General features: G+C 34.2%; 2 protein-coding genes across 6 annotated transcripts; one reads left to right on the top strand and one right to left on the bottom strand.

Moving 5' to 3' along the window:
- Positions 1–1,504: 1,504 nt before the first annotated feature.
- LOC105628685 (RNA binding (RRM/RBD/RNP motifs) family protein) lies at positions 1,505–8,667 on the bottom strand. The gene is made up of 9 exons (XM_012210151.4): positions 8,301–8,667; positions 6,424–6,524; positions 5,948–6,311; positions 3,086–3,949; positions 2,909–2,966; positions 2,624–2,685; positions 2,422–2,528; positions 2,261–2,348; positions 1,505–2,047 (listed from the first exon to the last, which is right to left on the bottom strand). The coding sequence occupies exons 1-9, from the start codon at positions 8,433–8,435 to the stop codon at positions 1,730–1,732; spliced, it is 2,097 nt and encodes a 698-aa protein (XP_012065541.1). The 5' UTR covers positions 8,436–8,667; the 3' UTR covers positions 1,505–1,729.
- Positions 8,668–10,560: 1,893 nt separating this feature from the next.
- LOC105628684 (zinc finger A20 and AN1 domain-containing stress-associated protein 8-like) lies at positions 10,561–12,650 on the top strand. Of its 5 annotated transcripts, none has more exons than XM_012210147.4 (3): positions 10,561–10,714; positions 10,867–10,954; positions 11,852–12,650. In XM_012210147.4, exon 3 carries the CDS (start codon positions 11,873–11,875, stop codon positions 12,383–12,385), a length of 513 nt encoding a protein of 170 aa, XP_012065537.1. In that variant the 5' UTR covers positions 10,561–10,714; positions 10,867–10,954; positions 11,852–11,872; the 3' UTR covers positions 12,386–12,650.
- Positions 12,651–14,397: the final 1,747 nt, after the last annotated feature.

Here is a 14,397-nt window from a genome sequence, read left to right as displayed (position 1 = left end):
ATTTGTTTCTAATAAAGAAAGATAACACTATGAAGAAACTCGATAAAATGGTTTCAATTATTCCTTTGATTGGATTATTGTCAAAATTGAAATTTTGTAATGGAATAAGACATCCCATTAATAAACTTGTCCAGACTGATTCATCGGATTCTAATATTACTGACGATTTTGTGTGTATGTATAGAAATCTTTCTTATTATTACAGTGGATCTTCAACGAAAAAAAGTTTGTATCCAATAAATTATATACTTGGACTTTTGTTTGAAACTAATATATTCTTTTGAGACCACAGGCATTACAAAAGGTGTTGCTTCAGGAATTCCTTATTTTCTAAGTTAGAGCTCGGAGAACTAATATACTCCTATGAGCAAGGCAAGTTACTCGTATCCTACGAGATGCTAAATGTTTAACGTCTTCTTTTATAGGAGTTTCTGTCTAGTGGTATAAAAAATAAATAAATAATTTGTTTTCTTAAATCCCAGTTTCTCTGAAAAGATGCAATCCTAAAACCATGGGCAACATTAGCACCATTTAAGAACATTAATGATTCTGAAGCTGGAGAAGGAAAAAGCATATACAAAATTAATTTTGCTGAACTCAACTGAATCAAGAACAAAATACATTAAAATAGCAACTTGGTACTATTTCTCTGCTTAAGCAGTATTAGGAAGTGTAGAGTAGTGATTTTGATGCCTTAGTCTAAGAGAGCATTTCAGCAAGATACACTTTTTTTTCTTTTTTTTTTTTTTTTTAATGAGAATCACTTGATTGTTAATGGTTTAATAACTTAGAGATTTTATTTGAAAAGTTTAAACACTGTTAAGTAAACTCTATTTATCCTTATTTGATCATTTTCATGGTGATTAAAAAATTATACATTTTGCATAGAAGTAATTTGACTTATTTTTATCTGATACTAAAAACGAGTGGTTCAACGCCCTCAAATGAGATCAAGAGTTCAAACTTCGTGAATAAATAGAACAGATATTCGTAGAGCCGAACAAATACTCATCGGATAGATAAATGATACAAATAGCACATTAGACGCAACGGATGAATACATATCGTACGGGGGATCCAATTCCCAATTCTAAAATGTACAATCTTTAGATATCTCATATCTCATAACAGCTATATATCACCAAACGCGTAACGCGCAACAAAACGGTAAGAGCAAATTTACACGCAAAAAATTATATAACAGCTACTGCAATGTCAGCTTCTGCATATGTCAAGCAACTTATAAGTTCTTTTCTCTTTTTTTTTTTTTTTTTCAATTTTCATTTTATATTCTCCTTCTCTTATATTTAAAAAAAAAAAAAAAAAAGAAAAAAAGAAAGAACGAGCTGGAAAAAAATCCCTCAAACAAAAAGAAATGAACTACCCATCCATCCTATTCACAAATTTCCATCTGATGGTATAAAATAACTCAGGGGCCAGACAACCAGGCAGCCAAGAGTCCCTTGTTTCTTACCACCAGCCCCAAAAAAAGAACCCAAATATATTTGCTAAAACAGGAACTCTTCTGAATCAATCTATTCCTTAGGATATTCACCAATTCTGGAAAATGTCCTCCATATACAGAAGAATGATTCTCTCAAGGGCAAGAGAATCTACAGGGTTCATATCTGCCGCATTATCAAAACATTTGCTGCAGTCATGACTTTGACATTTCGATGCAGTCTGATGCAATATATAACCCCAGCGAAGGAAAATTTGAATTGTTTGATTAGCTGGTACCTAAATTCCCATCAGGCTTAGGCTCAGTTCGGATATAGGTGAGGCTGCGTGCAGTAGGGGACACAAGACTGTTGTTCCCTGAGACTGGAGCACCACTCTCAGCTGGGTTGTTGCCTTGAGCATCTCGCTTCCACTGCAAACTTCTAGCACCAGGTTTCATAGGAAGACGGGGCCTAAATGAACTTGGAATACCTCTAGGAAAAGGAGCTCTGGAGAACCGAGCAGTAGCATATGGAGAGGCACGCGCAATATGAGGCCATGTCATGATAGGAGTAGCTTCTTGGTGAGCAGGGCTTCTCTTCACAACCTGCAAGAGGAAAAAGCATTAAGAAGCCACGACTAGTGGAGAGCAATCTGAAAGTAACAAATCTGTACTACACCACAGAAATAATCCAATCAGCAACAAATCATAAAATTGTCTTACAGCCTCTACTTCAATGAACAAGCAAAAAATTGGACAATAAAATAAATAAAGAGATCACTACTTGTAGCAAATTGAGACACCAAAATAACACACTACCTTAAGAATCCGCGACATAAAAGATGTACCATCAAGAGATAATGCATTGTCTGCTGCCTCCTTTCGCATAAATTCTACATAAGCTGACCTGTTGAAAGATAATAAGTTGGGGGAAAAGACCAAATAGATGAGAAGTGCACAACAGCATCAGACTAACTTACCCCTTCAGTTGCCCTGTTGCTGCATCAGTAACAATAACAACCTTGAGCACTTCCCCAAACTTATTAAAATGCCGAGAAAGGCTGTCCTTAGTGGCAGCAAAATGAACCTAAAGAAAATTACAATAAAAATTGATAAACTAACATAAGAAAGATAGAAGAAATGCAACTCCAGAAGTATAGCTTAATGTGTGCAAAAAAGTACATTGCTAACAAAAATGGTCCGTGAATCAGCATCCTCTAATGGACGACCAGTAGTATAAGAACCTACAAAAAAATAATCCAAATCGATCCCATTAATACTTTCAAGACATCAGAAGCACGAGCAGAAACTGGGAAAAAAAACAAAAGCTGGAATTTAAAATGATCAGAAAATAACTACAGAATTTGCAATAAACAAGCGGAATTACTTTTAATTTTATATATATATATATATATAAACTCTTAAAAACTATCACCAAAAGCACTTCGAAGAGTTTTTGGAACTCACCGGGCACAGATTGCAGTGTCTTCTGAGATTCTTTCTGTGCATCAGTAACTGGTTTTGCCTGTTTAACATCATCCCAAAGATGGCAATGATACTCAGAATGAATAAATGTGGCAAATGACACCACAAAAATTTGAAAACGAAACATAAAGTCTACATGTAAAAATAAGAGTATCTTACATTTCCATTACCAACCATGACAGGATTGCTATTCTCCTTCATTACTCTTACAACAGACTTCCCTGCATCTGCTTCATTCCCCTTGACAGATTTCCAATTATCCATTTCTGCAAACCCTCTTGATTCCTGATAATGATGTTGCTTCCAGGTATTTAGATTCGTAGAAATATTTGCTGAAGGTTTTGCAGCTGCAACAGGTTGATCCTGATCCTTACTTCGAGTTATTCGCATCACATCATCTGCATTCTTTGCTACACTGTACTGTAACATTAGTGAATCCTCCCTCTTATTTCCACCAGACGTGCCAGTTTCAGAAACATCCATAACTCTGTCACTCATAACATCAACATCATCATAGCCTTCATTATCAGGCATATAGTCATCAGCCAACATGGTTTCACTCTCCAGCATACCAACATTCGCTCTATGTCCAGCATAATCATGTCTGTGAAGGTTGATTGAGTGGGTCTGCTCCGGAATTTGGTTAAATTCTTCATATTCCTCATCTTCAGCAGCTGCATCTCCAATGTCTCTGGCTTGTTCAATGGTATCTGATACCGGCATTTCGACACCAAGTCGGTCAAACACACTTCTTGCAGACTTGACTTTTACATCTTCGGCTGCTTCTTGCACAGCTTTAATTACAGTAGCCATCGGATTTGGAACTCTAGCAATCGATTGAATCCTCCTAGGTCGATCAACCATTGATGATTCTCCTGCAGCTGTAGACACCACAGAACGAAGCCGCTTTAGAGAGGGTTCTTTTACCAGACTAGATGGCCTCGAAGTTCCTACAGCGTCTCGCACTGCAAATTGAAGTAGTCGCCGAGGGGCATCAATGGTTGTTTGAGAAACTGCCTCCCTCTGCCAAAGAAGTTTGTCAATATGTAAGATATCAGGAAAACAATGAGCAAGGTAGAAATCATAAAAGAAAGAAAAGAAAAGGGGTTCTGAACCACGATATAATTTAGACACTACAACATAAATTCCTCAAAATAACTGGATACAACCATCAGCCATCTCCCACAAAATGGATCAGTTATTCACATCATATGCATAGAACGTGCTTTATGCAAAAGATATTTAGCAACGCTCATGAAAATACTTCAATATAGTACCGGTACATACAACATATAGACAACAACATAAGCCAACTACAATTTCTCAAGTTCACAATTTAGAATATTATCAATCCTCCAACAGCAGAGGAAAAACAAGACACACATACACTTGACCCCCAGATTAAGGGAAAAGAAAACATGAAGGTGAGCAGGTCCACCATTGAACCCCAGCTTTTATTTTTCTATTATTATACTGTGATATGCACATCATAACTCTCACAAGAAATAAAATCAAGCATGCTAGAAACTAAACCAATATGAAATGATTGCCATACTCAAAAGCAACTGAAAGTTCCCACCCATTCCAAATGGTGCCATGTCATTCTCAAGCTAATGCAGCTAAGAATAAAATCTTAATTGTTAGGCCAATTTTCCATCCAGTATGGCCATGATGTAGCTCTCTGGTACTAGTGACAAGTCATGCCAAGAAAAATCCTCACAAGAATTTAATTCATGTAAGTTGAAAAAGTAGCGTATATGCAAATATATCCAAGACAGAATGCAAGTCAAAGAGAAAGATAGAGTGCTACTGTATGCTTTCATTATGCCTGGAATTTTGGAATCATAACATTTGAATGATCTTGGAAAAATGTCATCAGATAATGAGAATTAGTTGGCTAGACCCATCTAATATCACATGATAGGCATATTACGATTTTAAGCAAAAATTGCAATTCTTTATGATGATGTGCCATGGGAAAGGAGGTTAGATGCTGTGAGATAACTGATCTTTGGTAATTTAAGTTTTCATGCTATGACATGCATGATTTCATTTACAGTAGCATAGATTCCACTATGTCAAAGCCTTGTAGAATACCAATAGACATAAGGCTCCAAAAGGTTTAACCAGTATTATTGAAAAGTTAAAATAGTCTATCATTTGGGTTTTATTGTATGAATTTGTAAGCCAGAGGACAATTGCAATTTCCCATTTTCCATGAAATAATGACATTTGTAGCAATTTGATTCATCGAATATTTTTCCAGGAGTTTTATGAACATTATAAGTTTAAAACCGATAAAAGAATACAGATAAACTTAAACATTATGTCCTACCAAATCAATGGCTTTGTTGTTCAAAATATGAATAGATTACAAATTATGGAAAAATTTGGAAATGGCAATGCTTATATAGCTGGCGCAAGTTCTTTATGACACTACAAATTTTGATGTCAATATACAATGATCATCATTTGGGTAAAAGACAAAACAAATAAATCATAAAGGGCACTGTGGAGAAGCAAAAAGTGATATACCCCACATCGAATAAAACATACAAAATCTTAGTATTATCATGTAGAAACACAAAAATCTTATTAAAACATGCCTTTACATCTGATTCATTAACATCACCAATTAACCCTACACATTGAATGTTCATTACAACTATGCACAGAGGAAACACTATAGAAGTCCAACTCAGACCATAGTATCTCCATTATTTGCAACAAGTTCAGTGAGAGAAAACAAATGCCATGCAGTCTTTTCTGCAACTGTAACGGTTCCATATAACAATTTCACCAACAAAACTCAAATATTTATCTTGAAAGGGACAAAAACTAACAGTAGATGACCAATTTATCTTTTCATCTAAAGTTGAATTCAACTTGAGTTTGGAGCAACTTTGTAATATGCAATACCTAACCATTATGATAGAACAGTATTTTATTTGACAATTTGAAAGCCTCATTTCTGTCTTAATACAGGCGAAGGGGAGAAAAGGAATATTCAAAAACCCAAACCTTCATGTTTTGTCGCTCATCCTGCCTACTTCTTTTCTTCTGCTGTGGAGATTGCGGAGGTGAAGATCGTCTTGTATGGCTTGCTTTGTGATGACTTCTTTCCTCAAAACGTGTAACTTCAACCTCCGAGCTTCGAAGAGGAGGCGGTTCAGCTGCATCCCGCATTAAACCTTTCCATTCTCTTTTTTGTCGACTTCTAGGTAAGTTGTTAGATTTCCCTTTTCCAGATTCAGAATCAATATTATGAGATTCATTTTGCCCAGCCTGGTCTCCCAATGTAGGTTTTGTTTTGAGCACATCACTTGTATGAGCCTCCTGAGGCTGCACATACAACTCCAAATTTGAAGCCAAGTGATCCCACAGCCTGTTCAAAGATAAATTAAGACCATCATCATCGATGAGGACAACTCAAACCAAAGTTGCCAATCGCATTCTTTAAGGACCTCAAATCTCTCATTGAATAAGAATCAAATTACCAAGATACAAAAGAATCGCTGTCATCCCCCAAAAAGACATTCAATTCATTTCTAGCTTCTTCTTTCCGCCTGCCATTTCTTAGCAGGACAATCACATATTCCTGCCAATGCAAACTAAAGTTAAATTATGGTGCCAAATCACTAAAACTCAAAAACATTTATATATCACATGCAAAAGAAAACCCATTATGTTGAACAAGGACCATCACAAAGGTTAAAGGCAAATTATATGAAAAAAAATTTCAGAAACCATTAATAACTTAAAGAATTACTCAATACATGTAGTAAAAGAATAGTACAATGCAGTACTAAAAGCTTAGAGGTGGTAACTAGAGCCAATAAATAAGTAATTATCAGATTAAAAGGCTACATGATATGCATTTAATTCGTTGAAGACTACTTATCCATTAAAGGAAGCCAGTGGGGATATAAAGCTTATGTAACAAGCACCATTAACCACACTGGCCTTATTAAAAATAGGGGAAAATGTATGTTATATCATCTTTAAAGCCCCAAACATACATACTCAAAAAAATAAAAAAATAAAATAAAAATAAAATAAAAAAAAAAAAGTAAAAGCCAAAGAATGAAAAATCTCATTTCCTTTATGCAACTACAGTAAGCATCATCCATATTAGAAAACAAGATGTCCTGCAGTTTGTATATGGAACTCATCATAACAGTTTAATCATCCAACCATCAATGCTCATAGGTCACACCAAAGTAAGCCTGTTAAGCTTTTGGTTTCAACTTTAGGAACAATTCTCTCACAAATCATTTCTTCTCCCAACTATGCCCTAACTGTCTCTCTCCACATCCAACTTCGCATATCATATCTGCTTATGAACCTACCTAATTCAGGGCACATGAATTCCTAGATTCCTTGCTGATATGTCATCTAAACCCGCTTAAAAAGTAGAACAACACTAATCTTCTAGAACACAACTTGTAAACATAATTGACCATATGCATAACAATAAATATATTGGCATCCTGATCCAGTCATTGTACTAATCAAACTATTCATTTACCCACCCAAATTTAAAAAACCAAAATCCTATACACTACAGCGACCAGATAAATCAACAACAGAAGCAGACGTCCAATCTGAGGTCAATCAAAGACTACTGAAAAATTCCAGAGAAAATCTAGCCCATAACAGACCAAACCAATTCATTAGATTCTACTCTTTAGTTGACTAAGCTCAGTCTATGGAGCCCATTTCAAAATAATCAATCACACAAGAAGATAAGGTGAAACAGCATATTAGATAACCCAACTATTACATTGTCTCCAGTACCAAAATCCAACCAAAACCTGTCCCATTAAATAGAATTAACACGCATCAACATGCAGTCTATTAATATTAGCTATTGAAAACCTTAGTCTTCCATGAAATCCTTAAAACTTTGAGGTGATAAGATAGAAACAAAAGACTCTGCACTCAAATCTTTCTGTGCATTTCCCATTCACGACAAGCTTGTAATTGGACATTTCTGCCTAAAATAGAAGACTTCAGACCACGTTTCCAATGCAAGTTCAATATCATTATCTCATTCACACCTACATTTGTTCTTGCTGGTAGCTAAATCCACACATAAACATCCCTAAAGAATTTCCAAGTACTTCTCTTAAAGCAGTCCTAAAATAAACAGCAACATTTGAAAAAAGATATAAACAAATAAAACAATGATAAAGCATTGTCATCCTTGCCCGCCCAAACTTAAAACCAAGTCCAAAATCTAACCATTACATGACATACAAAATTGGCAACATATGAAACCAATGAAGAAACTGTATTCAATAGTTCTTCACTAAAAACAAAATTCTACAATAAGCAAAGATATCAAAGTCTCCAATATAAAAATGAACATTACCACAAGAGTATCATCAGTATAATCGCCCATAAACTCCTTGAGCTTATCCCTCACTTTCTCTCTCAACTTAGCCCCTCCTTCTCCTGTGCAATTAACCCTAAATGTCCGATCCTCAACTCGATCCACGCTCCCCATATCTCGCTCCCTTTCGTTCAATCGACAACCCTAATTACTTGTCTTGTCTAAAAACTTGTCGAACCCTGGATCCTTGAAATAAAACCTAATAGAGAGTAGTCTTTGGATTGAGACAATTAAGGTAGAGGTAAATTTTCAAATCAAAGATAAAGTGAGTAGACAAATGTGAGAGGGTTTGGATTGATTTTCTCGGGAAAATGATGGAAAGAGGTTTGAGAGAGCGATTTTTGGCTTTGGGGTTTCATGGAAAACCCCGGGATTTTAATTCAGGAGAGAGAATGGGAATGGATTATATGTTTTGAACAAAAAAAAAAAAACCGAAAATCGAAAACCCAAAAAAAAAAAAAAAGACATTTATACACATGGACACCGACTGACAAACGGAAAGCCCAAAACAAATTCCGAAATGGAAATGCGGTAACCCTAATATTGCAAGATGATCCGTTAAAATTAAGGGTGAGTTATCATTTATTAATTTGAATAAAAAGAAAATTTAATGTCATTGAATCCAAATCCGTTTATAATTTTATTATCCAACTCGGATCCTTACCAACCTATAATTTTAATATTCATAAATCTATTTAAATATCACTTAAATTGATAAGTTATCCGTAAATTTAAATTATTAGAACTTAATTTTTTTTAAGGAATAAACAAGTTGGTCTTTGAACTTATTTAGCAGATAAGAAAATTAAATTTGACCTCTTGGGTTATTTTAACTTTTGAATTTGTATAAAATAATTAAAAAGATCCGATTTCACTTTTTATATCAATTTAATTCCTTAACTTATTTGAAATGATTAAAAAAAATTATATTTGATATTTTGAATTAATTTTAATCTTTAATTTTTCTTTGTACTTAAATTGTGAAACTCATTATATAGATATTTATTAAAACTCCAATTAGGATCGAGCTGACTAATTTATTAAAAAATTAATTAATTATAAAATATGAAAAAATGATATATAAAATATATTGTATCTTTTTTTACCTTAATTGATGATTTTAAATTTATAAATATGTATTAATTTGAACATTTTAAAATTAACTTCTATTACTATATTATTGCTTATAAAATCTATACATTTTTTGTGTTGAATAAAGTAAGTTATAGTGCATGTTTATAAATTTATTATATTCCAAGAAATGATTTTTTTATGAATTTTAAATTAATATTCATAAGTGTTGAAAAATTTTAATCTGAGTATTCATAGTGTAGGACAAAAAATGATAAAATGTTAATCATGTTAATTTAAATCAATTATTAATTTATAAAATCAAAATAAGTTCAATGATTAAATTGGCCTAAAAATTAAAATCAGATCATTTAATCATTTTATACAAATTCAATGACTAAATTGGCCAAAAAAATTAAATTTGATATTTTTTATCATGCTAAACAAATTTAGGGACCAAATTGACTTTTATTTATTTTTTAAATATACTTTTTACCAATAAAAATCAATTTATTTAATATAATAAGTAACTAGTGATACATGTACTTGTCCTAAATACATTTATGAAGCCCATTATCATTTGATTAAAATATAATGGATTTTAAACAATACTACTTTTTATATTCGGATTTAATGAAAAATAAAAAATAATGCATATAATGTAAATGGTACTATTTCAAAGTAATAAACGGAATAATAATATCAAACCTAATTCTAATTAATATTTATCATCTATTTAATTAAATACATACAATTTTTTTTTTAATTATTTTTGCAATTTTCCAAAATCGATTAGAAAAAAAGTAGAATAAAAAAAAAAGAAAATAAGGAAAGTAAAGAAAGTAGTAGAATACCTAGAGTGGAAGGTAAGATTTGGGGGAAGGGAGACAGATCAGAAGAAGATATGAAACCTACACTCGCTTGCCACGTGTTGCCACTCGCTTATAACAAACCGAATCTTGACACACCCTAACCTATTACAACACGTAAATTCAACACCTCCTCCCTGATAGCCTCGATCACACACTCTCAGTCCTAGCTGAACTCGCTGCCCTTATTTACGAAAATTTCATTCAAAAAATAATAAATAATAAATAATAAATAATTCCATCGTTTGAGTTTGACTTGTCTTAGTCTTGGACTAATAAAGACATGCCACGTATATTCACAGCTAGGACCGAACACTTTGGATCACTGACTCCATCTCCAGTTTCTTCCCCATTCTATGTGCTTCACAGCTTACACTATATATATCTCCCATCTCGATTCACTCAGCCTTTCGCTTCTCCTGTCTCTGCCACGCTTTCCTGTTTGCTTCAGAGGTCTCTGTCTCTCTCTGTATATTCTCTTCTCCATCTTATTCGCATATAAATGGTTATTTGTCTCTAATATTTCAGCCGAGTGCCATTTGAATATAGACGTGTACACAACATTTAATGAGTTTCTGTTTCTGGGTTGGTTTTTGTTAACGCAGGGGAGTAATTTCTGAGTGACAGCCCTTTAAAGACCTTTTCAATCGCCACGAGTCACCGGTTTTTAAAGATTATCTCCTCTGAAAGCAGGTATCAGTAAGAGCTTTCTTGTAGTCACTCTTAATAAGGCTCTATACTATATATTTGGTTAAATGTAGGGGAAAAGTCGTTTCGATTTACATGATGTTGCTTACTCATAGCAATATTTATTTATTGATACCATTGGCCTTTTCCTGGGAGAGTATCTGATGGAATTTTATTTTTTTGAACTTTGTGATGGATTACAGGGAATTCTTTGAATGATTTTTCAGTTAATTTATGGGTTTATATTTGGATTGAATTTGTTCTCCATTTCCATATAGTTTTACTTTCTGTTTGACATTGTAAACTATTGTTTGAAAGGTTTTGCTAATCATAACTTGAGGTGTAGTTAGGATTTAGGACCATACTTACCCTTGGTGTTGTTGATTTTCAATGGTCTTTTACTCCACCATGGTGAGTTTTTGGATTGGAATTTCCAGTGACAGGCATAGATTTTGGAAATTTTTGTTATTTTCATTTTGTTTTCCTCTGCTAGACTAATTACTATTTATAATTTCTCATGTTCAGGCAATAAATTTCGTCAGTTTATGTATACTTAAGTCGGTGTGATATACAAACACTTTTCATTTCAAAGGTTTAGAGTTGAATACATTTTTGTCAATGGGTGCATTTCTTAACTCTAGAAGAGAGACAATGTCAATTTTGGCCTACCATGTGATATTTTAGTTTGATTAAAATTGTGTTTCTTTGTATATGCATTTTTTTAGTTGGATATAATGGGAGGCTCAAGAGGGCAGAACATCTTTTTGGTTCTATTCACTCGGGTGAAGTTTAGTATGTAAGATGGGGATGTTGAGGGATAATTGTCTTTTGATGTTTGCTCCTTTTCCATTTCCTTCCTTCCTCTTTCTTCTGTCTTCTCTGAAGAAGGGAATTCTGTCGCAGGAAATTCAACTTATTTAAATAATGGAGCACAATGAGACAGGATGCCAAGTTCCACTTGGGGCTCCTAAACTTTGTGCCAATGGTTGTGGATTCTTTGGAACTGCAGCGACCATGAACTTGTGCTCTAAGTGCCACAAAGACTTCATAATGAAGCAAGAACAAACCAAACTTGCTTCATCGTCCCTTGAGAGTATTGTGAACGGTAGCTCAAGCAACATCAGGAATGAGCCTGCTGTTGCTATTGATCTGCAAACTTATTCAGCAGAGACTATGGTCAGTTCTGCTTCAGCGTCCTCTGATTCAGCTCTCAGCACAAATGGTGACACGGTGGTGAAAGCAAGTCAAAATAGGTGCGCCACTTGCAGGAAACGCGTTGGTCTAACAGGATTCAGTTGTCGTTGCGGGAATCTTTTCTGTTCAGTTCATCGCTACTCAGACAAACATGGTTGCACCTATGATTATCGAACTGCTGGACAAAATGCTATTGCCAAGGCCAACCCCATTGTGAAAGCTAAAAAGCTTGATAACATCTGACCCTCATCAAACTTCTGCTGAAGGTATCACATCTATGTTCTGGGATGCCACATGCAAGGCTTTTATCTCGTTGTTCTTGTTATTTAGATGTCGTGTTGCTCAAAAGGTTGAAATAACATGTGAACTGGCATCTTTCCAGTTACTAGCTTGTCTCCTTTGTTCTAAATGTTAAATGTCGAAATGTGTTTGGTCTAAGTATGGCAGCAGCAGCAGTTGTTACGCTAGCTTAATGAATGGTGCCAGCACCAGTTGTTTGATTTCTTCATGGCATTTCTATTTTGACTAATTTTGTGTCATTAAAAGTCTGAGACATTCTTTGTTCAATGCTCCAGTTGTAGGTTAGTTTTTACCTTCACTTTCTTTTAAGTAATTGAATGCTAAGTAAAGAGAATTGAATTTTCCTGGATGACCAAATTGATATGTCAAGGGCAAAGTTAAATAATAGTGGACAGGTTTCCTTTTCTTTGTTAGTGTTGGTGAGCTGGTGATGATATTGTCCAGTAGTTTCTTTCCAGTTCTTAAATCTAGGCGAAGTATTATGCAATATCTTGTAGTAAATATTAGTTTAAGGGTTTAAATCTTGTCATTTGCTTCTCTGTCTTCTCTTGTGCTTTCCCCTTGACCATCATTGTATGGTGGAGAGGAATTGTTAGGCAGTTTCTAGTTGCTTCTACAGATAGAGAGGACTATGGGGTTGGGTGGTGTTGGGTTGGGCCTACAATCGGGCCAAGGTTCCAGCTCCAGCAGATCAATTGTTTGGGCTTTTCCTAATTATTTTTAATTTTTTTGTAATGACTTGATCTAAACTATTGGTTTTTAGACCCTATCCCTATTACCAGAGACCGTCTATCTGATTTGGAGTTTAGTAACAGTTATGGTTCCTTGTCCCTCCCTGAAGATGCATTTAGTGGGGATCGAACACAAGAGTTTTTTTTACATATATCTCTTTGAAGATGCATTTAATGGGGGATCAAACACGAGAGATTTTTCCACATATACATCTTGCGTTGTTAATTGAGTCACAGTCCATAGATTTTTTTTTCATAAATAACTTGAACATGCGAAAATTCCATGTTATATTACTACTAATTCATGTTATTATACTAAGGCTTTATTCCTCTAAAATTAAATTAAAAAAGAAATGTTGCTTTAAAATTAGTAGTCTGTTAGTTTTCTCACTAGTATGAGAAAAAGATCTCGAATTCGAATCCTCCTGTTATATGAATTTTTATAAATTTAATATAGTAAAACAATAACTATAATTATCCATATCATATCATACGGTGTATTGTGTTATTTCGGTTTTTGGACTCTTAATACCAGGATTTATCCTATAGTCCAAGAATCCAGCGATGAAGAAGCAAGTAGATACTATTTGCAGGTAGGTGGGACCAACCTTGGACCGGACCCACATAACCGTCCTTATCTAATGAAAGAGAGCCTGAGTGGTGCTATAGTCACGTGTGGGTGGCTTCAATGTGCCAGTTTGCATGCTTCATTAAAAAGTTGCCACGTTTTTGTATAATAGCATGCAAATGAATCAGAGCCGTTAAACATTTCAAGATTGCCATCCTGTTTGACCTTCTGATGTCAAGTCACATCAGGAGACCAGGTCAAGTGGAGGACCCACCAATTACTGCCGAAACCATTTTATATGTAGCGTTGGTTAGCCGCGTAGATTCTGCTAATTGCCAGACAAGCTTTTATTTAAGTGTGCATATTTATTTATGTACAAGGATGGATGAGAAGAAAGGGATTGCAATTTGCCTAATTGCCTACCAACTCGAGCAATTGGGAGAAAAAAAGAACTAAATCAAAATAATTTTTGATAATTAAAATTATTTGATTATTTCATTTTATTTTCATATGTATTTTCACTTTCGGATAGGGTGATATTTACGTAAATTATTTCATCACTTATAATTAAAAATAAATAAAATGTCATGAGAAAACAAAATTATGATTAAAAAGATAATTTCTGTTCTTATATAACAATTTTAAAAAACCCCTCT

This window comes from Jatropha curcas, chromosome 6 (assembly GCF_041381405.1).
Source record: "Jatropha curcas cultivar XTBG-Jc1 chromosome 6, XTBG_Jcur_1.0, whole genome shotgun sequence".
NCBI lineage: Eukaryota > Viridiplantae > Streptophyta > Magnoliopsida > Malpighiales > Euphorbiaceae > Jatropha > Jatropha curcas.
Note: the sequence above shows the minus strand (reverse complement) of the source record. Positions and strands in the feature narration are given on the sequence as shown.

What these genes read in the sequence shown, in the direction of transcription:
- LOC105628684 (XM_012210147.4), top strand. Translation starts at nt 11,873, where the DNA reads ATGGAGCACAATGAGACAGGATGCCAAGTTCCACTTGGGGCTCCTAAA.
- LOC105628685 (XM_012210151.4), bottom strand. Translation starts at nt 8,435, where the DNA reads ATGGGGAGCGTGGATCGAGTTGAGGATCGGACATTTAGGGTTAATTGC. An exon ending in ATGAGCGACAAAACATGAAG is followed by an intron (nt 3,950 to 5,947) that starts GTTTGGGTTTTT and finishes CTTCTTTGGCAG; the next exon opens with AGGGAGGCAGTTTCTCAAAC. An exon ending in GCAACAGGGCAACTGAAGGG is followed by an intron (nt 2,349 to 2,421) that starts GTAAGTTAGTCT and finishes ATCTTTCAACAG; the next exon opens with GTCAGCTTATGTAGAATTTA.